This window comes from Ursus arctos, unplaced genomic scaffold, assembly GCF_023065955.2.
Source record: "Ursus arctos isolate Adak ecotype North America unplaced genomic scaffold, UrsArc2.0 scaffold_30, whole genome shotgun sequence".
NCBI classification, from domain to species: domain Eukaryota; kingdom Metazoa; phylum Chordata; class Mammalia; order Carnivora; family Ursidae; genus Ursus; species Ursus arctos.
This window is the reverse complement of record NW_026622986.1, coordinates 31,523,626-31,551,303: the sequence shown is the minus strand read 5'-3', so window position 1 is coordinate 31,551,303 and position 27,678 is coordinate 31,523,626. Positions and strand designations below refer to the sequence as shown.

General features: G+C 46.7%; 2 protein-coding genes across 4 annotated transcripts in view; one reads left to right on the top strand and one right to left on the bottom strand.

Moving 5' to 3' along the window:
* The window catches only part of FBH1 (F-box DNA helicase 1), a 111,056-nt gene that overhangs the window by 39,063 nt on the left and 44,315 nt on the right, over positions 1–27,678 (top strand). The window contains exons 20-22 of one of the 3 annotated variants that reach the window (XR_008956503.1): positions 8,678–8,809; positions 9,169–9,363; positions 10,190–10,365. Coding sequence is in view for 2 of the 3 variants with exons in the window: in XM_044392073.3 (XP_044248008.1) it covers positions 8,678–8,809; positions 9,169–9,339 (303 nt within the window). In the remaining variant the exon portion in view is untranslated. Of the gene's footprint in view, positions 1–8,677; positions 8,810–9,168; positions 9,659–10,189; positions 21,232–27,678 lie in introns of those variants that run through there. The other 2 variants (XM_044392073.3, XM_026478707.4) reach the window with 2 other exon arrangements.
* Positions 13,985–27,678, bottom strand: part of IL15RA (interleukin 15 receptor subunit alpha) — a 59,842-nt gene continuing 46,148 nt past the window's right edge. The window contains 1 exon segment of the mRNA XM_057304630.1: positions 13,985–25,519. Coding sequence (XP_057160613.1) covers positions 25,348–25,519 — 172 coding nt within the window. The 3' untranslated portion in view covers positions 13,985–25,347.

Sequence of the window (27,678 nt, the reverse complement as noted above, 5' to 3'; positions counted from 1 at the left end):
CCTCCGTGTCCTAATCTGTAAAGCTGGCACAGGGTTGTACCTGTGCCCGAGAGGAGGGGGCTAGAGAAAGGTCTGGCTGGCCTGACGGGGTAACTGTATCTGTGCGTTGGGAGAGTGCAGGGGGGTCCTCTGAAGCAGTTACTGGTCATCGAGACATTCAACTCCAGGAGGGAGGTATAGGGGCGGGGAACTGGCCTCTGAGGAAGAGCGTGGGGGTCGTGGCACTCATGCAGTCATTCATTCGGCAATACTCGTGGTGTAGTTTTCACACAGCAGTTCTGAGGTCATGTGCCTCCTTGTCATGGAGCTTTGTGTCTACAGACCGTGGGAGAGAGAGGGAGCCTCACTGTTGCTTGCTGGTGTAAGAGCACAGGTTCTGGGGCGCCTGGGTGGCATAGCGGTTAAGCGTCTGCCTTCGGCTCAGGGCGTGATCCCGGCGTTACGGGATCGAGTCCCACATCAGGCTCCTCCACTATGAGCCTGCTTCTTCCTCTCCCACTCCCCCTGCTTGTGTTCCCTCTCTCGCTGGCTGTCTCTATCCTGTCGAATAAATAAATAAATAAAACTCTTAAAAAAAAAAAAAAGAGCACAGGTTCTGGACTTAGACCCGGGTGGGACCCCACATCTGCTGTGGTCTACCTCTGCAATCTTTTGCGTGAGTGACCTCATTTCTCAACTCTGATGCCGTCATCTGTGCAATGGGGACAATGACAGGATCGCCCCAGGAAGTCGTGGGTGAGGACTTAGAAGCCAAGGGCCCGACTGCTAGTGAGGAACCAGTGCCTTTAAAACCAGAGCAGCCTGGAAACATTTAAGAAGGGATGTGTAGGTACTGGTATGAGGCACCTTTGGGTTCCTGAAAGCTGGGGGTTCAAATGAAGCTTCGGGGTAGGTTTTGTCTTTCTTTCTCGGGGTAGTGTTTGCCACAGGTGCACTGGTCTTCCTGCCCACACGCGACAGTGTGATGTAAGCCCATTGGCAGTTCCCTGGACGATGGTGTTTCCCAGCAGCTACTGTCTTCGTACCTGTGCAAGTAGTAGACACCCAGGACATCATGAAAGAGTGGAGGTGGCTTGATTGATTCACCTGTTCACTCCACTGACAAACTAGATTTATGGAGCCCCTGTTCCATGCCAAGCACTGTAGTTAGCGCTAAGGAGTGTAGGTAGCAAGTAATACGCTCCTTGATCTCGTGGAACTGACAGTCTAGGAGGGAAGCTATTAGGCAGTCTTGGATCCACCCGCAAGATTTGGGGGAGTTGGAGAGTCTGCCACTTCTACACGCGCTATGTACTTGCGCCTCGGGCCAGAAGGATAGTCGTCTCTGTCCCACTGGGGCGCTGTCCTCTCACTGCACCAATGATGGATTGTCTTCAGACTGTCTATATAGGAAGACTTATTTTACCCATGATGTTTGGGATTTTAAAGGTGTGTTTTGTTTTTTTAGCTTTTAGAAACTGTTAGACCGTGAAATGATTCATTTGCCCAAGTGGGATCCCTCTGCATCTTAAAGATCCTATTTATGGATGGGAAATGAAAGTTCTCCCTAAAGAGTATGTTCAGTGCCCAACAGGATTTAGAGCCTGATGGAATTGGATAAACTGATTCTAAAATTCGTGTGGAAGAACAACAGCCCAGGACTAGCCAGTTTAAGGAAAAACATGGCGTGGGAACTCTGACTGACTGTAAAGAGATGCTAGTGAAAGGAGAAGAGACAGATCAAGGGGAGTTCCCAGAAAGTCACATGGCTGTGGGAGAGCTTCACACGTAATAGCTAGGGATTACACAGGGGTAGGAAAAGAAAGTACTAGTCAGCCAGCAGTGTTGGGGCAGTTGGCTTTCCATATGGAAAGAGTCAAGTTAAATTCTTTATATCCTCATAATAAATTCCAACTGGATTAAAGACATAAATGTGGGTACCTGGGTGGCTCAGTCGGTTAAGCGTCTGCCTTCGGCTCAGGTCATGATCTCAGGGTCCTGGGATCGAACCCTGCATCGGGCTCCCTGCTCCTTAGGGAGCCTGCTTCTCCCTCTCCTGCTGCCTCTCTGTCTCTCATGAATAAGTAAATAAAATCTTTAAGAAAAAATTAAGACCTAAATGTAAGAAAATAGTTTTAGAAATGTTAGAAAAATAACTTAGGATGAGGAAGGTTTTCTTAATAACGTTGGCATAAAAATGGGAAGTCCTAAAACAGTTATTTCTGATTACATCAAGTTGTAAAACTTCAGTGTGATAAAATAATAACCAACATTTAGTTAACCTTTAAAAAACATCCTTTGAGATGCTTGTTTTGCCAGCTGAGTGCTAGGCACTGTTCTGAGAGTGTGGCCGTGAGCAGACCCGAGCTCTGCCCTCCTGGAGCTTGTGTAACTGCAGAGAGTAGGACTGGCCAAGGTCATAAAGAACCGCGCATTCGTAAGAAACAGGCAACCTAGTAGTCATATAGGCAGAAGATAGAAACAACAAGTTCACAGGAAAAGGAACCCTAGTGGCCAGTGAATAGATTAAAAAAAAAAAAAAAAAAGCCACCTGTGTCACAGTCTAGGAAATGCAAACGAAAATAATCAGATTGGTAACAATGAAAAGTTTGACCTTTTCAGGTATCGGCGAGAGTGATGGGAGGTGGGCATCATCCCGGTACTGGTGGGAACGTGCGGCCCACTGCTCAGGAGTGTCGTTGGAGTGAGCCCCAGTTCTCAGAGCATGGCCGGGGGCCTTCCGGGCAAGAGAGTCCCACTCCTCACAGTAGATACTATGCGTGTCCGCAAATCCAAGTTCATCTGCCTGATATGCCCAAGACAGTGACTGAGACATGAGGCTGCAGCAAGGAAGGGGTTTACTCAAGAGGCAGCGAGGGGAGGAGAGGGGAGGAAAGGAGGTGAGAAGGAAGGGAGTCAGGAAATTGAAAGGCACATGAGAAAGGCCCGGGTACAAGTCACTGCCGCGCGTAGTCGTCCCACTAACCCTTTGGTTTTGGGTTTTAATCCCATCTTCTGGTCCTTCCTCGTTCTTGAGGGAATTGGGACGATGACCCATCTACTTAACTTTCTGCTGAAATGGGGCCAAGTTTGGGTTCAGAGGAATGGAAACCTGCTCTTGTTTAGAAGTACTCTTTCGTTCCAGGTTGAAACCCAACATCCTGCATTAGCAAGATTTTTGTACCTTGGTTATGCGTTCTTATAGTGTATGTGATCCCAGTTTATCTAGGTCCTTAGGGGAAGCTTGTTGTATTTATCAACTGATTTCTAAAGATAAACTCTCCTAACTAGTAGTTTCAGGTCTGTCAGAGACTCACTGCTGCAAGGGGTTGTCCTTGTGGAGCAGGGTGTAGGGAACCGGTGGATCCTGTAATTCGAGTGTGATGGATGCCCCCGGCTTCCTTCCCTGTGGCTTCACTGAAGAAGGGGTGGTCAGCAGTACCTCGTGTGGTCCTAATGAGGCTGGAGCCAGTCCTCTGGGTGCCCCCACCACCCGTCTAGGACTGAGGCGGCATAAGGGCACATCTGTGGGGCACATAGATAGAACATACCGGGTAGCATCCAACTCCGTAACGTGAGCCCTAAGTCATGACAAGTGTAGAAAGAATCTTCCAAATAACGTAGCATAGGGGCTTAAACAAAGCCCCTTCTAAGGGCCACTCTTCCTAGATGCAGAGCAGCCAGCAAGGCTTTAGTCCAGTTTAGTAGGCAAACAAACCCTCAAAGACTGTTAATTCAGAACTAGAATCTAACACCCACGAAGTTGGGTTATTGGAACAATTTCTCTAAAATCACCCTCATTTTCAAAGATAGCCAAATGAAGTCTCATTTGTTTGTAAAATAAGTCCAGTTTTAACAAAGTTGGCCTAATTGTTCACATAAGCATGGCAAGAATAGTGATTGACCTTTTTTTTTTGGTTAAGTTTGCTTTGCTGGAACTTATAAAGAATTTCAGGTTGAACTTTTAACAGCCTCTCGAGGCTAAGAAGACAAGCCGAATACTTACCCTCAGACTTTGCCTGCAGTACCTATAGATTTGGGTGAATTCTTCTCTTTGAGGTCCCGGAATCTCTTGTGGTTTCTACACCTGCTGGGAGGTGACCTTCTTTACTCCCATGGTGAGGCTGCTGGGAGCCCTGTAAGTAAGCAAGGTACCAGACCGATTTTTCCAAGGGGTTTCATTGGCTCCATAAAGTCATCCTTAGTTCCCTAAAACCGATCATATCTGAGCCTGGGCACATGTCCCTCAAATACGGTATTCCTCTCGAAGCCTTGGTAATGTAACCGATGTTTCCAATTGTGTTCTGTCATAAGGAGACCAGATTCTTACTGAACTTATGCAAATAAATACATTGCTGTGAAAATAAGAACAGTCACTGAGAGTTTCTGAATCCTGGAGGAAAAGATAAATGTTCCGTATTTGTTTCCAAAGGAGTATTTTAACAAATTTCTGTAAGTCACAGCCTTAAATCTGAAAGAGCAAACAGAGAACCAGTGATGTTTTAAGCAGGAATCTGGTGGAATGCAGTTTTCTCGTTAGTTGAAAATCTTCATCAGGAGTGAAGGACTCCAGCTATAGGAATGCTGCCCACGGGCCTCAGCTCTCAGGTACCATCAGGGTTGCCTTGACTGGAGACAGCTGCCTTTGCCAAGGGCATGCCCTCCACCCAGGTGGTCACAAACCATGACTCTTGCCCCAGTGGTGGATACCCTGAAGGGTAATCCAACTTTTGGAACTCCTCAGAGAATCAGCGGAGGTCTCTGTTGATACTGAGTCACTGCTCAGCTTCTGTCTGATTTCGCGCTCTTTCACTCCCTTCCTTTCCACAGGTGTCGCTCACTCCCTAATAGACTTTTATATACTACGTCTTCATAGTCTTAGTCCTGACCACGCACAAAACTCCTTTCCAAAGATTCCCTTCTCACAAACCTTCTACAGCTTTACAGAATTGTTTCCCTTATTTCCAGTAAATCAACAACATTAAATTTGGCTTTAATTCCAAGTATTTTCCAAGGTCACATGAACTTAAACATTTGGGAGTTTCTTTCTGAATTTCATTTTTTAAAAAGATTTGAGAGCGTGAGAGAGAGAGAGATCATGAGCAGGGGGGAGGGGTAGAGGGTGAAGCAGGCTCCCTGATGAGCAGCAGCCTGAGATGGGACTTGATCTCAGGACCCTGGGATCATGACCTGAGTGGAAGGCAGACACTTCACTGACTGAGCCACCCAGGCGCCTTATTTCTCTGAGTTCTAGAATGCCCAGTTTTTACAAGTGCTTCCCTTTAAACAAATGAGCTCTTTTGTAAATTAACTTCAGCAATACCATCCAGAGTTAGAGGGGTGCCTGGGTGGCTCAGTCAGTTAAGCATCTGCCTTTGGCTCAGTTCATGATCTCTGGGTCCTGGGATCGAGTCCCGCGTGGACTCTACACTCAGTGGGGGAGTCTGCTTCTCCCTCTGCCCACCCAACTCATGCATGCTCATGCACATACTGTCTCTCAAATGGATAAAATCCTTGAAAAGGCAGAGGTAGAGAAAATCACTCACATTTACAACATATATAGACACGGAAATACACGAACAAGATGCAAACAAAATCTTAAAGGGCCAACTTCCAAATATTTCCCTTTTACAAAACTTAATTGCAAGATGGTATTATATAATTTTATGGATTTGTTGGTCATTTTTCTCCAGAGTCTAATGAATATTTTGCCCAAGGAGTGTTGCCAAAAGTGATTGCCCAGTTTTGGAGAATAGCCCAGAAGTCTGCATGTGGGGGAATCAAAGTGTCATTTCCCATTTTCCAAATAGAATATGGCTGGTTTTATTCAAAGATATCAAAAGCTACAGCAACACACAAACCAGACGAAGCCCAGAGTAACTCTGTGAGCATTGGTTCCTCCCCAGAAGTTGGGGGGCGGGGGAGGGGGGTTCACAGACTGAACCAAACAGCTTCCTAGTTTCTAGTTCCTCCCTAAAAGTCAGAGCTCCACCGACTGAACCAAACTGCTTCCTCACCAGCCTTTCCTTCAGTAAGAAAAGGAGGCTAAGCTGAACAGGAGGAAGAAATCTAAGAGCCAAACCTAATGGGAAGAAGAAATGAGCTCATGTACCATCAGATAGGAAGTACTCACCAAGACACGTCTGCCCAAATCAAACCCCAAAACTGTTTCCTTGCCACAAGAGTTAAATTAAGTCCTGAAGGTTGGCCGCACCCAGGCTGAATGGGGCCCCAGGGACGGACCTGAGGACAGAGAGCCCAGGCAGCTGCTTGGACTGGTCACCAGACTGTGCCGCTGGCTGGGGGCTGACGACGAACCCTTAGCAAAGAGTGCCTGGCTGGCTCACTGGATCTGAAGCCAAAGCCGAGCTTGTCTGCCCAATGCGCAGTAAAGACAGACATCAGTGTGCCGCAAGGAAAGGCTTGTTGGGGGCAAGCCTCAGGTCTACCTCCCGGAAGAAGAGTCAGAGAAATTTAGGGGCAATTGTAAAAAGGCTATAAAAAGTTGCAGCTGTGTTTATGCATCCCATTAACCCTTTGGCTGCTGGTGTCATACATGCACTGTGCTGTTTGTAGGACCCTAGAGAGTCCTCTGCCTTTCTCACTCAGTGCTCTGACAAGCTCATGGGGCAGTTTTCCAGAGCCACGTGACATTTTGCCACCACAGACTGAACGTAGAAGTTGTTTTCTGTTAAGCCAGACATGAAAGATTTGCAAGAATGTAAAACAATGCAACTCTTCTAAGCTTTTTTTTTCTGAAAATACAGTTGTATTTGATAAAAAGGTTAACGTGATAGGTTTAATTGTTAAGCCTAAATTTCTTATGTGGTAAATATTAACAGATAAGACTCACATAAATTAACCTTCTTTGGAGCCTGTAATGTTGGAGCCCGTCATATTTAGTAGTGTCAAGGGGTCCCGAGACCAAAGTGTTGGAGAACCGCTGCTTTGAAGCAATGCTTTTCCAAGTGTCGGCTGCAATCCAGTCATGATTTATGAAACCAGTTTAGTGGGCTACGATAAGTTTTTTTTTTTAATTTTTTTTTTTTAAAGATTTTATTCATTAGAGAGCCAGCAAGAGAGGGAACACAAGGAGGGGGAGTGGGAGAGGAAGAAGCAGGCTCCCAGCGGAAGAGCCTGATGTGGGGCTCTATCCCAGAATGCCAGGATCACGCCCTGAGCCAAAGGCAGACGCTTAACAACTGAGCCACCCAGGCGCCCCTACAATAAGCTTTTTAAAAAGCGAAGTGGAAATAAAATGTAGAAGAGAAAAACTACACTGCACATAAGGTGAAATACTGTTTTGTGAAACTGTTATTCAGCCTTTTAAATATGCACGTACGTGGCTATAGACTGTAATGCTAAGTGGGCTCCTTGGTGTGGGTCGTGCTCAGAAAGTTCGTCAAAACAGAAACTTCCGCGTGCTGGGTGGGAAAGCATGTACAAGCATGTTCGTTGCTACGTTGTGGGCAGTAATTTGGAAACAACCTGAGTATCTACTCAGAGGGAATGGCTGAATCAAATGTGGAAAGAGGGATGTGATTAAGCCCTGTATAGCACTTAAATGAACTAGATGGGAAGCAGACTCAAAGTGTAACATTTATATAAATAAATACCTGCAAGATGACACCTAGCCTTCTGGGACATACATGTCCCCTTAAAGCCCTTTTCGGGTGGGTCAAAAAGGGTACACTCCAAATTCACTCGCGACGCTGGCTGCCTCGGGGGAGGGGAGGGGAGGAGAGATGACCGGCAGAGGGGATTTCTGCAGAACCTGTCATTCTGTTTTTAAAGGATTTCCTGGTTTAGTTGTCCCTCAGTTATTGGTGGGAACACGAGTGTTTATATATTTTCTGTTCTTTTCTGTAGCAGGCAGACAGATCCTGCAAGAGAGAAAGCCAGATCAATGCAAATACCAGATACAGATTTTGCCACAATTAAATCAATAGCCTGTTGTAATCCAAAAAACAGGAAATCGTAATTATTCGGTCAGCAGATACTTGGGGTTCTACTCGTCTGCCACAACTGTGTTACCTCCTCCGGGCACAGCAGACCAGACACTGGTCCCTGTCCCAGTGGCTTTTCCAGTCTGGGAGGTCATGAACATTTGGTTTGGGTGTTCCCTGTGTGCTGGGCCTGAGCACTTAGCATGTAGGAGTATCTCTTCACAGCAGTCAAATGAAGCAGGGACTGTGTTGTCTGCATTTTACGGATGAGGAGGCTGAAGCCTGAGGAGGCCAAGAATTTGCTCACTCATTTAGCCACAAGCCTGGGAGAAGGCAACATGCTGGGTCAATGTGGGCAGGTCTTTTAAGGTTGCCTGTTTCAGCTCACCTGGCTTGAAAAGTCAATATACAAATAATTTTTAATGATTCTGGGACAGGTCAGCGTGAGATAAAAATCCAGAAACCATCCTGAAATATCATTATTTCATGTTTGCCCATTAAACATTTTTTTTTTTTTTTAAACTGGCCATTTTATGAAGAATCCAGCTGAACTGCTTTAAGCGTTCTGTCTTGGAGACGGCCTTACCGGCAGGGAAAAGGCACAAAAACTGAGGGCAATCGGGGCAGTCAGTGCTTTTCTCCCGAGAGGACTCCGCTGTGTCTAAAGAGCGTTTTCCGCTCCGGCGCTAGCAGAGTTTCCAGGGAGAGTGTGGTGGAGACGTTGCTGTTACCCTCTTCTCCCCTGTCCTCAGGAGTACTTCCTGCAAGCAGAGCTGACCAGTAATGTTTTGAAGACCGGAGTGGTGCGTTGCTGCGTGGGCCAGTGCAACAACGCCATCCCCGTGGACACTGTGCTCACCATGAAGAAGCCCCCCATCACTTACGTATGTGGTCCCAGCAGCTTGTGCTTCTCTAGGATTTGAGTCAGTCATTGGCATCTTACACACGAGCATGGTCTGGGAGCTTGGATTGTGGCCCGACTCTTAACAGGACCACTGTTTCCCTGGAGGGCCCGGTCCAGTTTTCCTTGGCTCTTCACCCCTTGCCTTGATAAATTCTGGTTTCTGCCCCAAGGGAACTTGACAAGAGTCGAGTCTACCCTCAATGGCTGTGCTGTGGGATATGTGACCTCAGAGGTTTGCCCACGTCTGAAAACATCAGAATACTAATGCTTAGGCTCTTGGTGGAAAATTCCTGCTGTCTGATTGTCGCCCTGACATCTTTTTTTTTGCCCTCCCTGCAGAGCAACAGGAAGGAAAACAAGGGTGGCTACCTCTGCCACTCCTGTGCGGAGCAGCGCATCGGGCCCTTGGCCTTCCTGACGGCCTCCCCGGAGCAGGTGCACTCCATGGAACGCACCGTCGAGAACATAGTGCTGCCCAGACACGAAGCCCTGCTCTTCCTTGTCTTCTGAAAGCCAAGAGGAGCTTTCTCCACGGTATAGAATGCCTTGTGTGGACTCGAGTTACTTGAAGAAAGCCAGTGTGGGGTAGGGTTCTCACTCACCTGAGACTCTGAATTCACTCACAGAGCATTTTTGGAGGAATACGAAGCCAACGAGAGTTGGACCTGCCATTTCTCCATTCCTTGTAGGTAGCCAGTTGCCACTGCCCCTGCTCTATGCGCATCAGGCTGGGGACGTGGGGGATGTTCTTTTGATAAAAAAAAACATTTTATGTATTTAAACTTTTATTACAAGGTTTCAATTAAACAGGCATTGTAGCACTGGCGTACCACTGTGTGACACCTGGCCTCAGCCCTGTGGTTTTTGAGCTTTCTCCAACTTTCTCTTTTTCCCGCTCACTCTTTACAACACCTGTGTCACTGCTCACATGATGCACCAAGCAGAGAATGAGACTTCATGTCTGGCGATCATTGGCAGATCAAAACACAAGAGATTTTTGTGCCACGGGGATTCACACATGTATGAGACATAGTGTGTGCCTTTGTCATTACATGGGGTTCACGGTTTAAACGGGAGCAACATAATACATGAAAAGACAAGTACAGAGTGACAATAGCCAGGCCTCTCGTGTTTCCCTCCGGTAGAACTGAGAATCCGAAATACCTGACAGAGATGTGCAGTTGTCTGGCCGCTGTGGGGGTGGGGAGAGGGGCCTAGGGAGCGATGGGAGATTGGTACCTGGTTCACTGCCTGGGGATGCTGGGTGGATATAATAAAGCTATTCTTACAGAGACCGATGACAAAACTCACATCGTCTAGATGTACATGGATCTGGTATTTTTACGTTTTTGCCATACAGCACTTCAGGGATGCAGATGACAGGTGGGGGAGTTGGCACGGCATTGCCCAAAGAGCTCACCACATCTAGTCTCTGAGCCCACCAAGCGGCGTCCAGGAGCAGGCCTCGTAGCTTCCGTTGTCACAGCCTCCCCTTAGCCTCCGCCATCAGCCTGGTGGAGCTTAGAGTGCGGGCCGGTGAGTAAAGCAAGCGTGCTGTCGGATGGGGCGAATGCCAAGTTAATGTTTGTATATCGAGGAGCGGTCACAGAACGGGACCTGAAGGCAGAGGTGGGAAACTTTCACGGCCGCGGGATGGGGCTGTTTCATCCACTTGGCCAGGATTCCTGGCCTCACCTTAATGCTTAATGGATGACTCAGAATAAAAGAGCAAGTGAAAGGAATTTGAATTTGGGTTGGTCACAATTTTCACTGTCCTTAAAAAGAAGGATTGGGGGAGGGGTAGTAAGCAAGGGTTCATTCACGTGTTTTCTGGAAATCAAGTTGTGCCAACCAGAGGAAGCCACATATTGTTGGAGAAGTCGTTAACTCACTGAACCATCATCGAGCACCTGTTGTGTGGCAGGTGCTGTGTACGCGGGCATACGGAATCCCAGTGTGGTCTCCGGCTCCCAGAGACTGCAGCCACTAGTGCGATTGTAGTTGGAGTGAACCGGGTGTGGGGGGAGGGCTGCATGGGTGCTGGGGCATGGGTGGGCATCCTTATCCACAGGGGAGGTCGGAGTGCTGCCCGATGGGAGTGATGCTGCAGCTGCGTTTACCAACAGGACAGGCAGGTAGCTGGTGTTTGGGAAAATTTTCTAGGAGGAGGGAACAGCAGGAAGGACAAGAAGGATGTGTGCGGTAATGGCACTGCCAGAGCAAAATGTCAGGAGTAGCATTTTTGTACTAGTTTTAAAAAAACAACAGAATCTAGGAATATTAATACTGGTATTTCATTTTTCAAGGTTAAGTTGTTTTTGAGAGCATGCGTGAGCGTGGGGTGAAGCAGGCAGAGGGAAAGGGGGAGAGAATCTCAAGCAGACTCCCTGCTGAGCATGGAGCCCCGATAAGGGGCTCGATCTCACAACCTTGAGATCATGGGCTGAGCCAAAATCAGGAGTCAGACACTCAAGCGACTGTGTCACCCAGGTGCCTCTCAAGTGTTAAGAATTTTTAAAAAATTAGTGAAACTAAATATTTGGTGTGTTTCAAATAGAAGAACAATTTTTACATACCAGTAAAAATATAAATTAAAAAAATAAGTGTTAAAAATATCCATTGTCATTTTAATAGATGCGAAAAATAAATGCATTACTCAAAAACAAAACACTACATGAAAATGAAAATCCATTCATTTTTAAAAGTGGAGTCTTTAAGAGGCTTTCACAATTTTATTTAGTTGTGAATGGTTTTTTTGTGCAAGAGTTTCTGTAGTCTTTTTTTTTTTTTTTTGAACCCACAATAACTGGGGGGAAAATAAGAAAAATAGTTAAATATTAAGCTAGTTCCGAATATTTTTCTTTGGCTCATTAATTTTTTATTAATTTCTCTTATTTGATAGAGGAGATCTTTTAAGAATCTTCAATCTGTTGATAGCCAGCTCTAGTTTTTCGTTTTAAAGAAAGCGCTTCTGATTGTCTCCATCTTTGATTTTATCGTGTGTAGAGATTCTGATGCAGTTGCCCATATAAACATGAATGCTGTTATGTGTAGAAGGTATTTGAAATAAAGTAAAAATTATTCTTGCAATATAAGTGTTACAATACTACAGCATATCCTAGACCACGTCTTAGTTTGGTCCTTCACATAATTATTCTCAAGACCTTTATCAGATTTTAGATTTTTAAGAAGATAATGAGGTGATGGTATTGGGGCAACCTGTCATATTCGTTGGTAGATACTTTAAAATATCACAGCACGCCAGCAGCTGGAAGTGCAGCCCTTGAAGGTGTGAGGCTGTGGGACATGCTTGGGTGAAGAAGAGAGGTCTGTGTGGCTGCAGTCTAGTGCGTGCATGGCAGTAGCAGGCTCGCGGGGGGCCAGGCCGGCCATCCAGGGCCTTGAACAGCAGGCCAGGGAGTCCGGGTGTGATTTGGAAAAATTCTGAGGAATCATTGAAAATTTTAAGACCTCAGATTGTCTTTTTAGGAAGAGCATGCCAGTTGTAGATTGGAGGACGTTTTACAAAGGTCAGGCAGATGAGATGTTATAATCTCAGCACAGGGGATGTGTTGCTGGACTAAGGGAACTGGAATGGACCGGTGAGAAGGGCTGGCGACTAGAGGAGTGGTTCTCAAAGTGTGGTCCTCAGATGAGCAGCGTCGTCATCACCTGGAAACTTGTTAGAAATACAGATTCTCGGTCTGGATTGCGAACTGTGCCATTGAGGCCCAGTTGTTGGTATTTAACAAGCCCCACAGTGATGCTGTTGCACATTAAATTTTGAGAACTCCTGTTCTTGATGTTAAGGTAGAATCAATAAGACCTTGAGAGTCTGACATGAGGATGGGTTGTGACAGTTTCTCAGTGGTACGTCTGGTTGTCTAACTTATGGGCCACAGGGTCTCAGCGGGACTTCCGGTCGTCTGGCTTGTGGGCCACAGGGTCTCGGTAGGACTTCCTTCCGGTCATCTGGCTTGTGGGCCACAGGGTCTCAGGGGGGCCTACGGGCGTCTGGCTTGTGGGCCACAGGGTCTCAGGGGGGCCTATGGGCGTCTGGCTTGTGGGCCACAGGGTCTCAGGGGGGCCTACAGGCGTCTGGCTTGTGGGTCACAGGGTCTCAGGGGGACTTCCTTCTGGTCATCTGGCTTGTGGGCCACAGGTTCTCAGGGGAGCCTACAGGCGTCTGGCTTATGGGCCACAGGGTCTCAGGGGGGCCTATGGGCGTCTGGCTTGTGGGCCACAGGGTCTCAGAGGGGCCTAGGGGCATCTGGCTTGTCGGCCTCAGGGTCTGAGCGGGACCTCCCGTCGTCTGGCTTTTTGCAGGGTAGATGAGGGCCCTCTCCATTGAGCAGAACATGGGAGATTTAATAGGTTTGTGAACACAGTGACGACTTTGGTTATTGGCATGTTGAATTTGGAACGCTTACGAGAATTCCAGGTAGATTGGTCCAGGAGGCTATTGGGGAAACGGATCTATACTTCAGCAGATTGCTTTGGGCTGGAAGTGGAGATTTTAGGTTGTGAGTATGTAAGTGGCAGTTAAGGTAGTTCAGTTTAACGGTCTTGTGCTTATTCCAGCAGAATGCCAAGAGTGAAAAGAGCAGAGGTGTAAGAAGCCCCAAGAACACCAGGCTTGGGGTAAAGAAAGGAAGAGGATTCTGTGAAGGGAGTGATAACTGATTCCAGGAGTTAGAGTTGCTACTGAGTTTAAGATAGGAAGGAGCTCACACAGAAGTAGTGATCAGCACCTGAGTCAAGTGAAGGTGGGGAGGTGTTTGTCTGACTGACCCTCCGAAATCAGTGGCGGCATTAGCCTGGTCAGTTTCAGGGAGGCTAGAAGCCAGTGGGCGTGGGATGTGGGTGGGGGACTCCAGGTGATTTGGTGGACTAAACATGTTTTCTGAAACCATACTAAGTGGAAATAAAAGGATTTTTTTTTTAAATGCATAAACCTACAAGGGCAAAGAAAACAAAAAAGAGGTAATAGTTATAAAATTTTGGAAATTGGAAAGCAGGTAAGTGAGTGGTAACTGACTTAGTTCACTGAGTAAACTGAGTCCTAAGCCCAAGAACTTTCAAAAGATGTGGGGATTGATGGCACTAGGTTCTTCTGGAAGGAGGGTTTAAAGGTGGAGCAAAAACCAGGAAGATTGGTAGAAAAGTTTACAAGTTTATTTAAGGGTTCCTTGGAAGCTCAGTTTGTTAAGCATCTGCCTTTGGCTCATGATCCCAGGGTCCTGGGATCGAGTCCCTGCTTAGCAGGGAGCCTGCTTCTCCCTCTCCCTCTGCCCCTCCTCCCTGCTCATGTGCGTGCTTTCTCGCTCTCTCAAATAAATAAAAAATCTTTAAAAAAAAATACAAGCTTATTTAAAAGCCAGTTAAGGGGCACCTGGGTGGCTCAGTTGGTTAAACGCCTGACCCTTGAACTCAGCTCAGGTCTTGATCTCAGGGTTGTGAGTTTGAGCCCTGTGTTGGGCTCCACTCTGGGCATAGAGCCTACTTTAAAAAAAGGAAAGGAAAAAGAAATAAAAGTCATTTAAATCCTCAGATTTCTGGGCAGCTTTTCATGCTCAACCATAGCAGAAGACCAGAGGTTTAGTCTCTGGAGTGGACCATGGCACATAAGAGACTCGGCATAGCTGAGGACAGGGCCATAGTGAAAACAAGGCCGTTGCTTACTATGCTTGGGCTGCTATAACAGGAGGCCACAGCCTGGGTGGCGCATCAACAACAGACATATATTCCTCAGAGTTCTGGAGGCTGGAGGTCCAAGATCAAGGTGTCAGCTTTTTGGTGTTTGATGAGATCCTGCTTTTTGGTTCATAGACGGATATCTTCTTGCTGTGCCTTCATACGGTGGGAGCGGCAAGGGAGTTCTCTGGGGTCTGCCTTATGACACTAATCCCATTCATGAAGGCTCCATGATCATGACCTAATGACCTCCCAAAGGCCCCAGCTTCTAATACCATCCCCTTGGGGGTTAGAATTTCAACATACGAAGTTTATACACAAACACAAAAGCCTGCACATGCCGGCACACATACTCTCCGTGGGAGGTGGCCAGTTCCTTCGCTGGAGAATATAACCCACTTTAGTAGAAACACCGACATCAGTGACATCAGGGCTTCCTGAGGAAATTGGCCAACCAGATTACTCAGTGCCAGGAGTTCACAATCTTCAAACTCCACCCAAGTCCTTGGATCTTCAAACACATTTTTAGTGCCCCACACTTACATAGTAATAAACCAAAGATTGCCAAACATCTGAAAAGAAATTTCAAGATAAAGGTTGGATATCAAACAAACAATTAACTTGGAGGAAACAGTTCATGCAGGGAAAAGAAACCATCTAACTTTCTTAAGCATATTCAGAGAATAAGAGAAGACCGTTCATCCATGAAATAACAGGATAAAATATATATATACAGACATATATGAATATTTAGACATAAAAGTATGAAAAAAAACCCTATAGAATTGTTGGGAAAGATAGTTTGAGAAAATATCCAGATAGTAGAGCAAAAACAAAGATTGAAGAAAAGGAAATATGTAGTCAGAACCAATTTAAGCAGTTGAGTGTCTGAATAATAAAAGTTTCAGGAGGAAAAAGATGGAGGTTGGGAAATTAAAAAAAAAAAATTATCAAAATTACCACAGCCAAATATATGAGTTTCCGGATTTACACGCTCAGCCAAATGGATGAAAACAGACCTGTAGTGAGTTTGTTATGGTGAAACTTTAGAAACATCAGGGACAAGGATCCTCCAAGCTCTCAGAAAGAGAAAAAGTCATCTGCAAATCAAATGTCTTCAAATTCCACAGCAATAGCACCGTGGAGCTCTACGTGAGGGGAAATGATTTCCAACTTAGAATTCTAAACCAAACCACATGAGCAATAGGATAAAGGCACTTGGACACCAACATTCTATCTACTAAGAAGCTACGGGAGGAGTGAGTTACATCAAGTCAAGAGCAAAGCGAGGAGGAGGAGGGCTCTCCTGTAAGAAAGAAGCTATCCGACGCAGAAGGGCGTGGAGGGCATCCCGCGTGTTCCTCAGCACCTTGGGAGGGTACTTACAGCAACAGGCAGAGTGTTCAGGCTGCAGTTGGTGATAAGCACCCAGAAAACTAAGCGAATGGGGCAGGGAAACAAGAACATTATTAATCCTCTAATAATTAAAGCAACAGGTTGTGTAGATGAGAAAAAGGAACAGCAGGTAGCTTACTACCTCACCCAGTTGCGCATAGGTGTGTTTTCATAGACTTCCTAACGTCAGCATGTGTGTCCGAGGAAGGGAAACGTGGGTTCAGAAGGGGAGGGTGTGTTTGACCTTCGGCTTCCACAGTAGGAAGTTGGCTACCATGCCTGGAAAGGAGAAATGGAAGTAGATGTCAATAGGAGCTTATCTAGAGATACAGGATACACACCAAAAAATCAACTCAAAGATTTTCAGACAGTTTACTCCTGGCGGGGGAGATAGAGAGGCAGGGTGCCTTTCCGGTAAGGCCTCTCATATGATTGGCATGAACTCTGCCTGTATGACAGACCTTTAGAATAGGAGTGGGAAGTAGAAGTCTCAAGTGAGCCTGGGAATAGGGAAGACGGTGGATGGGGGGTGACTTGGCATCAGGGAGGGGAGGTCGTCTTTAAAGTGCAAGGAACGTGAGCATGCCTATTTGTTGAGTGGGAAATAGCAGAGGGACTGATGGAGGACAGGGACGAGAGGCAGCTGGTGGGGGGTGGCGGGGAGGGCTGGGATCTGAGATAGAAAGGAAAGCCCCTATAAATGGCTAAGGAGGAAGTTTCAGTAGCTCTCAGTCATTTTATCATGTTTTCAGTGAAGTCACCGTTGGGGTCACCAAGAGAGTGTGGAAAGTTTGAGGCTGATGGGGCGGGCATGCGTGGAAGCGGACAGCACCGGCTCGACCTCAATACCATGCTTGTAGCCGATGCGTACTTTTCCATCCGGCTGCCTGGGCGAGGGAGCAGAGAAGGCCAACGGTTAGATTCACACACAGTTTACTAAGCCCTGATGAACACACAAGTACAAGGGCCTGGGAGGAACTCCCTCTGCCTGGAAAGCCCAGTCTCCAGGCATGTGTGGCAGGCCATACTCTGCTCCTGCCGTGGGGCCGGGTCTGCTTTGGGGTCAACCACCTGGATTGGAAAGGGACTTAGATGCCCCTTGAGGTCAGGCCACTTGCGGTCTAATGCTTTTCCTCCAGGCTGGTCTTTGCCACCAGTTCTTCCCAGTCCTCCTGCACTGCCAGTTTTGAGGAATGTGGGGTACACTGGAGGACTGGAAGCTGACTGCTTTGCATTGCCAATGAATGGGTGCAGTAAAGCTGGCCCCAAATGAGGCAGGCCAAGAGTCCCTCCAGACCCTTCCCCAGACACATGAAGACCTCATGTACCCCTTTCTGAGGTCTCTTTCAATAAAGGCCTTCCGCTTAGGCTGTGGGGGGGTTTCAGAACATTTGGAGGGACTCCCTTCCTCCCTGGGCTACTTAATTACGGAGTCTCCAAGTGAGCCCCGTGGTGCTGTCCCTCACATTCCTCCTGATGATGTTATGTATTTCCTATTCCTAGTGGTTTGGACTAAGAGGTAGGATAGATGGAGAGAGAGGAGTTCCAACCCTAAATGCCTCTGCTTGCTTACTCCATTGAATGTTTTAGCCATGTTTCCAACCTCCAAAATGCAGCTCTTGGTTTCTTCCCCTGCCCCAGCTGGTTCATCCCTGCGCCCTTCCCCACATCAGTAAGGGCAACAACGTGCAAATCCTTTTGATCTGACCTCTCATGAATCTTGAGTCCATCCATTTCTCTCCACTGTCCTCCCTCTTGAACCAGCGCTCCCCTCTCACCTGGCCTGTGGCCACGTTGCACAGTTGCTCTGCGCTTTTGCCTGCTCGTGTCTCCTACTCTGCACGTGGAAGCACAGGGCATCTTAAAACGAAGGTGAAGTTACATCAGCCTCCTGCCTAAAACCCTCCGGGGGCTTCTTGCTGCCCTCAGAACATCAGTCTAACTTGCACCTTAGGCAGAAGAGACGTCTGGTCTACTTTCAACTGAAGCTCATCTTGGAAGGGCCTTACTGAAGACCTAAGAAGTAGCCAACACAATATCAGCACCTCGGTTTTGTTTTCCTTTCTTAAATGTCCATTTCAGTGGTTCTGGATCTTTTTAAGTCATCACTTAACTCAGTATGTTTTCATAATCTGGACCGCCAGTAAAACAGGTAACATTTTAGTCTGTTGCTTTACAACAACATGATAGAGGGGCCCTGGCTTCCTAGCCTAAAGTAGTAGGGGCCTTACTACCTGCCCTCTGTTTTACTGCCTCTGCTCACCCAGTTTCCCATGTTAGGGTCTGTTAGGGTATCTCCATTTTCTCTTACCAATTCAGTATCGGATTTTGTTTCACTTTTTGGGCTGTAACCCAAAACAAAAACTCTAAAGGGCATTGAACAGCAAATGTTACGATTTTACCTAGGTGTGCAGAGGACAGACCATAGGGCGGCAACATCAGCCCCTTGGCATGCTGTGGAGAAGCCAGGTTCTTCTGCCTCTGCCCTTTGCCCCGGCTGACTTCCCTGTGACAGGCTGTTTGCAGAAGTTTTGGGCAGGGCATCCAGATGCAGCAGTGGCAGTGAGGAGCATGTCTTCTGTGTCTCTTAGGAGCCAGGACACCGTTCCCAGGAGCTTCCCAAGCTGACCTCATACCTCCATGGTGACCACTAGGTCACCTAAACCAGTCACGGGCAAGGGCATGGCTTCAAATAATCAGGATTTCCTTTCCTGGAAAGTGGGCTGTCCGCTTCCTCTGATGTGCATGGCTGCGTGGAAGAGAAGAAATACCTGAATACTGGGACTTGTTTGAGAAGGAAGGGGAGGGGTCGGTAGCTGCCAGTAGCCGAGTCTCCAGCATATAAACATCGTTTGGAACGCCTCCTACATGGTAGACACACTCAGGACTTCATGGGCCTTACTCCATGTGGCCCCAGCAAAGCTGGAGAAGCAGGTGGTGGAACGGGCTCAGAGCGGCGGGCCCAAGCCACTGTGCTCGGCGGCACGTCGGTCAGAGCTCGGGCTCCAACTCCCGGGCCATCTCCAAACCCACGGTATTTGCACTGTCACCATGGGAACACTTGGGACTACAACTCTGCAAAAAAATAAAAAACAACTATATTTCTTAGAAACGGAGTGCATACAAGGCTCTCAGATGTTCTTAGCCATGGCATTCTTCAGACATGACTCCTAATTCAAGACCGTGGCAGCTGTAATTAGTCGGGACTCAGGGCGGCAACTAGAGTTCTTTCTAAGCTCCCCCCGCTGGATATCACCCAAGGTGCTTCTGGAAATGAAGCTTTCTCGGAGCATGTTGACGAGTGAGCAACGACACACAGCCAGGTGGCCCTGGGTCCCTGGGGCTCAGAGCAACTTGCGTGCCTTCTAGATCACCTTTCTCTCAAAGGGGATTTTGAAGATAACACACTTATTTTATACTTTATGCTTTTGGCCCTCTGCCCAGAGGACTGAAGAAATAGCCCTGGGAAGGTAACCATCTCAGTTCGTGGTGACGGTATCTACCGGAAAGGGGCTGTTGGGTAGAGCCAGGAATGCGGGGGAGGACCCTAGATCCAGTCCCTGCAAGGCCTTTGTCTTGAAGTCTCCTTTATTTGGGTTTATTTGACATGTAGTTACCGAGGGATCGTGCTGGAGCCCCCCTCCCAGCCTGCCATCTGCCTTTCTCTTTCCTGTCTGTGTCCTCGCCTCTGTCATTGCCCCTTGTAGAATTCTCCCTGCGTGTTCCTATTTACTTTGCTCTCGCCCATCCTTCATCACCAGTCCCATCACATCGAAAAAGTGTCCTCAAACATCCAGGCCTCTTAGTGATTTCTTCCTTTCCCAAACTTGTGCAACATTACTATGTTCACGACTCCTGTGGCATTTGTATGGACTAAACTTGTGGTGTGAGCTCTTTGTTTTGCTTTGTTTCACTGGTCTTTATTTTTTGGCCAGGCAGTAAGCGCCTCAAGGATAAGTCCTAGGTCTTCAGCTGCAGCATCTCTAGTGACTAGAGAGAGGAGAGACACATGCCCGTCACAAAGCACTTTCGAGTATCCCTTTTGCTCTTCACCTTGGTGAGAAGGATAATACATGTGATATCTCCTCTTTAGAGACAGAATGTCAGTGTGTGTAACCTAAGGGATTCTTCCAAGCTGACGAGGCCAGCAAGGTGGAAAGAAAGCTTGGCACCCAGGTCTCCTAAGTCCTGTGCTCCTTCCACTGCACAAAGGTAGTAGTAAGCATGTTTATAGGGTGCACAACAGATGTTACAGGAGCTCAGAGGCAGAGGATTTTGTACATTTGAGTAGTTAATGAAGGCTCCCCAGAGAAGGTAGAAATCAAGCTGCCTTTTGAAGGGTAGACTGGAAGTGGAGGGGATGGCACGGGACTGACAGATGAGTTGATAGCAATGTGCCTGACCTGTGAGAAGACAGGAGGACAGTTCCTAGGAGGCAAAGGGAAGTGCTGTGAGGGAGGCAGCATGGAGCAAGGTTCTGGATGGCTTTTGTGGGAGCTGCCTGAGTCTCTTCCCTTGCAGACCAGGAGTCGGGAGGTGGGTCCCTAGGACAACAGGCTTCTTCTTGCAAGATGACTCCTCAGCCCAGAAAGTAGTATTACCTTGAAGCAAGGAGCAGCGTTACCACACAAAACTGGGGGCTGCTTCTGAGGACAAGGTGGGGTGAATGGGGGAGTGGGGATCCTTGTGAACCCTGCACATTTTCCCCTGGATCTTCATTCCAGTATTATCCAGTCAGTGCCTGCCTTTCAGCTAAGAAACTTGGTGGGCCTGTAAACTCAGCTAATGTTACTCAATGCCAGGAGGATTCAGACTCTTAATTTGGGTTTCCTGCCCTCTTGGTCTTGCTGTCTGAAGGATGAGATTCAGCCTGGTTATGGAAGTTTCAAGATTTCCAACTGTGGCTTGGATTGAGACTTTAAGGATTCGAGCTTATTACTCTCTTTTCTAAATTATTCACTGCCACTAATAGTAGCCACTCCTCTATGGCCCTGACCTTCTTTACCCATGGTATTTTTAGGATGGCAGCGATGCAGTCTCCCCAAGCTGGGCCTTCAGTGGGCATGCCATTCCAGGTAACTTCCGGGGAATTAATTCATGGCATGCCGTGGGCTGCTGCGTTCCCATCTCAGAATATTAGCAGGACTGTTACTACTTTGTACCTCTCTCTAAGGCAGGTAACCAATCACAGATATTCCCCATTTCCCTACTTCTCTCATTTGCAATATGCTCTCCTAGCACCAAATTCCCTACCAGTTAGGAACTTTCAGTGACAAGTAACGAAAAGTGCATCTGCTCTAAGGAAAAAGAAAATGTTTTGAAAGAATGCTGGGGGCTCATAGAATCATGGGAAGTTGGAGGATTCGGTTTGGGAAACAGAGAGGAACCGAAGCCAAAATCTGCAGAGCCAAGAAACAGTAGGACAACTGTTTGATGGTCTTGAAGCTTTGCTGCGTGTCGCTGTATTAATTCTCTTGTGTGCTTTCATTCCATATTCATAGCATAGCTTTTGAGGGTTAACTAGGTGAGGGTTATCTGATGGGCCCGGGTCAGGGCCCCACCGTGGTGGGAGCAGGAGAGGGGATATCTGCCCTCTAAGTTAGTGGGCAATAAGGCACTCCAACACGATCTTGGGTCCCCAAAATGGGAGGAGTGCTACATCCTGGAGAGCTAAGAATAACAAAAGTGGAATGAGTGGATTTACAGGCTCTTAGGAAAGAAAAGAATGAGCCAGAATTCATATAAATGTAGTGTTGTGTATTTACAAATTCTGGGAAAACAGCCATACACCGAATTCCTGATACACCCCAGGCAGCGTGAGGTGTTGGGGCTACTACTCTTTGAATCCAGCTGGTCTGGCCTTCAAAGAGCATAGGCTTGTGGGAAAACAAACTCAAGATTCTCCATTACATTCTTGATAGTCTGAGGCTAATAGTAAAAGGTCCTTCCTTGATGAAGAAAATGGATGGGACAGTTAGAAACATGGAGGGACCCTTAAATGTGTCTCTTTGGTCCCTGTGCTCTTCCTAATGTCTAGAAGAAGGTTTAAAAAGAAGAAAATAAAAGCCTTACTTACCGGTCAAGGAAAAAAGCAAGACAAAAAAGATGAAGAGTAACTAGTTTTCTTCATGGCAAATGTTGTGGATGACAGGAAATGAAAGAGGAGAAAACAATGTGAACCATGTAGATTCTCAGCCAGCTGACAGATGTGGGCTAAGGCTTACCAGTTGAAGGACTTTCAAAAGCTAAAAAAAATAAACAGATGGACTCTTCTCAGTACCCCGCAGGTACCCCAGATCATTTGGTTCATTCAGGCATCAGGGATTTATTGGCATTTACTGAGCGCTAAAGATTGAAAGACATCGCATTTCTCTGATGGCCCCGAAAAGTATTGTGGGAGATAGTCTCCAAAGATAGTTTCCATTGATTCCTTCTGTTCTTCCCCCTCCCCTTAAATCTGGCTGCCTGCTGACTCGCTTTGACCAATAAAATGCAACAGAAGTGACATGTGGCAGGCCCTACCCTAGCCTTTAAGGGGCCTGATGGTTTCTTCTGACTCCCCCAAGGCCGCCATGCTGTCAGGAAGCCCAGGCTTGCTCAGCGGCATGCTAGGGTGCCCGACGAGCCCGTGCCCAGCAGTGCTGAATGCAGCCGAGTGGTACGCCTTGTTGCTCCCACATCGAGTGCAGCGGGCTGGCTGAGCCCAGCTGGCCCCCAGAGATCACAAACAGTGGTGGTTTCAAGCTGCTGTTTTCCCTGGTGGGTTTCACAGCGACAGATAACTAGAGCAAGAAGCATCGTACCAGCTCAATCGGCAGGACCCCTCCCAGGTTGCAGGAATCAGAGGCTTTTGGGCAGGGTAGGGGGAGATGGTGATTCCGGAGAACTCTGGCCTGCAGCCTCCTGATAGGGGCGAGGTGGGAGGGATAGGAAAGGGTCGTGATGCAGCAGAAGAGGTGCGCCTCACACCCCTGCATACTGCTCACTTGCCGGTGGAACTCACACCCACCGTTCCACTGTAGCTTGTCATTGCTCGCCGCTCACTCCTCCTCGCTTCCGGGTCCCACGTGTCCTCCCCAACCAAACCCTCTGGGCATCAGCAGGTACTATTTTCATGTCAAATGGGGATAGAATGCGAGGCAGTGCTTGGAACTGTCAAGGCAGGATGGGGAGACCGGGTACAGAAAGACAAGTGGCTCAGTGCCCCCAGACATCACCCCCTTTAGAGCTGTGCCCGAGAACAGGCTATGTACCAGGTGTCAGGAAAATGTGCTGTACTCCAGTTAAGAATCTTTTAGTTTATTTATGCAGAGTGTCTTAATCACCTTCAGGGCACCGCATCAGTCCCTGAAAATTCAAAGATGAAAATAGTTCTTAATTTCAAGATGTTCGTCACTGCTCAGTGGATAAATTCTGGGGCTGTGGTGTGTCTTGGCATCATAGAGGTTACTTAGACACGTCCCCAGGACCGCACCACCTAGTAAGAGAATTCGTTTTACCTCTTTGCTTCTTTAAAACAAGCACCTGGTTTATTTATCCACCCCCACCCCACCAGCCTCTGTCCTTCCAGACCTCAACTCCACCCCACCCTGCTTGCTTCCGGGTCTAGATTACTTTCCTAGATCTAATTTTTGTCATGTGATTTCCCCAGCTTGAACTCCGTTAGTGCCTGATGGATCACAGACTTAATCGGAGGCAGGTGATTCTACAGCTCCGAAACGGGCCTCCCGAGGTCATCATACTAGTTTTGCAAAGATGATGGTCAAATGGAACCGCAGATCTGTGAAGTAGCCCCATGACGTAACACTTTTACACCCAGTAGAAACCTTTCAAAATTCTGGTTCTAATGAATGGCTGCCAATTTTTTTGTGCCGAGTTGTGTCTTCTGTCAAATTAGTTTTTGAAATCACAAAGGTCAAACTCTTAAAACTTAAAAAGAACAAAAAGGGTCCAGTTAGTGGTAAACTCTAGAAAAGTAGGGGCAAACAGCTGAAGAGAGAAGCAAAACATTTAGATAATCAGGCAGGTTCAGGATAATCAAGTGATTAAGCCCAGCAAACACAATGGCTCTGCTCCTGCCTTAGCCATGAGTTTCCTCTCGTTGGGAATAGAGAATTGCTGGGAGTGACAGTGGCATGGCTCTAAAATCCTAACACCAGCCACTGGAAATTCCTACCCTTCCTTTGCTTTTGATGAAACCATCTAAATTGACGATGGGAAGAATTTAGTCGGGAATGGCCCTTGGCGAGCTGCTGTGGATGGTTACTGAGCCTGTGTCCCACTTTCCAAATGCTTGTAATGGCAGCCTGACTACCCCGCCTGTGCGCGAGGCAGTCGACGGCTGGGTTCTAGTTGGGGCTGCTCCTTTCCTACCCCATCGCCCTTCCTAAATGTTGTCCAACCCAGCATTAATCGAGCCATGTGACCTTGGGCAAGTCAACTTCTGTAGACCTCAGTTTTCTCATCTATAAAATGAGGAGGTGGGATGAGGCCCCTGATTTTATAAATACATGTTATTTTTAAAAAAGGAGAACAATGCGGGGAAAGAGTGTGTGTGTCAGGCACACCTGGGCCATAACCTGCCACTTGTTACTTCGCACATGGAAATCTTATCAGAGATTCTCCAAAACTGTGATCTGATCCAGCTTTAGGCAAGGTTTCTTTTCTCCTCTTAGAAAGAAAAGCGAAGCTCAACCATTGGGACTCTGCATTCCCGCTCTTTCTCCTCTTTTTTATTTGTGGTGCATTTCTTCTCAGTGATTCTTTCAGTGCATTTTTTTTGTATTGAAAATAGACATTTTGTTTATACAAGGCATAATCTCAAAATAACAGTTATATAAAATATGTAGATATTATAGACAGGAGTATAAATAGAAATGCATATACATGGAAAATGTCACTGAGTTCAGTTGCCTTCTTTGTGAATCCTTAAATCAAATGGATTCGTGGGCACAGTACGTCTTTGCTCCCTTTCAGTGCCTGCAGAGTACCTTAGTACAGGGACAGCGTTGTGGAGCTGCAACGCTGTTGTCATCCTTGTAGACATGTCTTAAGCCAGCAGGAGACTCGTAAGTGTCTTAGAGTCTCAGGTGTACTTCTTTTCTCTGTAAACTGCAAGTCAGGGTGAGGGGTGGAATGGTCAAGCTGCTAAGCTATCCCAAATAAATGTCACAACGAAATAAAAGGAAAGCCGAGGCCTTCAGCTACTCCTAGGAAAGCTTCAACTGCTGGGATCTGGGGAAGTCAGCCCTACACCTGGGGAAGAGGCCGGGCAGGGCAGGTGCCGAGCATCCATCCGGAGACTGGAGAGCCTAGGAGGTGTCTTGGCTGGGTGCCGTCGATAAAATGATGCCAAGACGTCTGTTTTATCATCCTGATGGGCTCTTTCCTGGCGCCCAACTCCTTGAGTCGTTTCCAGGTCCTCTTCAGCTAGGGCAGGGTTGGCGCCTTCGCTCCACCCTCTGCTGCCCTCAGTCTCCCCCTGGAGTGTCCGAGGTCATGTGGGTGGTTTTCTGCGTCGTCCTCTCTGCTGTCGGTTCCCCTGGTCATTGGCATCACTTCCATGTGTTCCATTTCAACACTGGGTGTCTGCAAAGTTTGCCTGTAAAGCAGATCATTCACAGGTTTTGGAAAGAGGAGAGGGTCGCCCTCAGCTTGAGTGAACCTCCTGCCCTCAGCTTGAGTGAACCTCCTGCTGAGCACTCAGATGGGGAAAGCCTAGCTTACCTCCGTTCGTGGCTCGTATTTACATCCTACTTTGGTGTTTTAAGCCGCTCATCCCCCAAAGAGTCACCAGTGCTGTTGGAGCAGCTTACCCCCTCGTCTCCAAACCTCTGCTAAAAAGCAGTGGTTCAAATGGCAGGAGCAAAAAGGAGAGAGTAACTGGGAGCCTGGCTAAGCCAGACATGACCATCTTGATAAAAATGATATACTATTCCTAAAGCTTTCAAAACAGTTCTTGGTACTTGGTGTGTGTTTAAAGAAACAAAGATATTAACCATTTCCTGAGTAACCAAGAGTGGGGGAGGCAGAACATCTTAATTCCACATGACTCCCTGTCATTGAACAGCATGGGTTTTTAGGCCCTGAGTACCTGGGTCAGCAATTTCTTCCATGGACGATGTCATCTACCTCTTGAGGATAGGCAACTCTTTAAGGACATTTCAAAGTAAACACTTAGAATCCAAAGAAAACAAAGACACCAATTCGAAGAGATAGCTGCACTTTCTCTGCAGTATTATCTACACCAGCCAAGAGACGGAAGCAACCCAGGTGTCCCTCGATAGATGAGTGGATTCACAATAGAGTATTACTCGGCCATAAAAAATAATGAGATCTTGCCATTTGCAACAACATGGATGGCCCTAGAGGGCATAGTGCTAAGTGAAATAAGTCAGAGAAAGACAAATACCATAGGATCTCACTCATTTGTAGAATCTAAAAACCAAAAATGAGCAAACAAAACAGGCGTTTGGATACAGAGAACACACTGGTGATTGCTACAGGGGACGGGCTGGGGGGCAGGTGAAATAGGGGAAGGGGATTCAGAGGTACGAACTTGCAGTTACAAAATAAATAAATCACGGGGATGTAATGTACAGCGCAGGGAATAGAATCGATCGTAGTAACTTTGGAGTCGGGTAGGAACTAGACTTGTCATGGTCATTTCAGAATGCAGAAAATGCTGAATCAGTATGACGCACACCTGAAACTAATAGGATATTATATGTCAGCCACACTTCAATTGTCAAGTACATAAGCGCTTTGAGCTCCTTGGAGTGAGCTAAACTATAAATCAGGACTCTAGGGGGTGGGGGAATGGGATAGACCGGTGATGGGTAGTAAGGAGGGCACATATTGCATGGTGCACTGGGTGTTATACACAACTAATGAATCATCGAGCCTTACATGGGAAACCGGGGATGTACTGTATGGTGACTAACATAATATAATAAAAAATCATAAAAAAAAAAATCAGGACTCTAGGCCGATGTACTGAAAATAATGCTGAAAGCCAGTTTGTTGAATGACATACCTACCTAATAACTCATTTGTAAAAAATAAGTTTACAACAAAGAATTGATTCACCAAATGACCAAGTAGTTATGCTTTTCAGGTTAATAAGTCTTAAGATATATGCACCCCGTGCATAAATATAAAGATTTATTTATCAATATTTCTTTACTATAGTCAGGGAATACTGATAGTTTCATCTTATCGGCATATTTATTGGTCATATACACCAAATTTACGAATTCTTGTAAGATCCTATTTTTAAAGTCTTATTCTTAAAAAAAGATTGTGTACATTTTTTAAGTCAATGAATATAGTCCTTATAATCTCTTAAGAATATAACTCCAAATATAACATCTCATGTGGAAATTTAGTTATAGCGACACTTTGAAAGTCCTTTTAAAAGTCCTTTTTTATTTTGCCAATATTTTAGCATTTTGGGGATTGTTTTGACAGATTTTCGAGTCACATCTCAACCTTAGTGTGTTTGTTTCTAAACGATCCATGAGGTTTATCACATTTCTTTTGGTTGGGAAGGTATTAACAGCTTTTGAAGATGGATGTGAATTTTTAGATGACTTTCATTTCGGCCTCACAGTAGCATTTCATGGAATTCATTTTGCCAAAGTGAGGCTTGAAGGATGGTGTCATCCTTATACTGATATATTTAGAAAAGAATTCTTTATGACTAACAACTAAAAGTTTTGTTTCAACAAATCTGATTTCTACTGTCATTGTATGATGCTG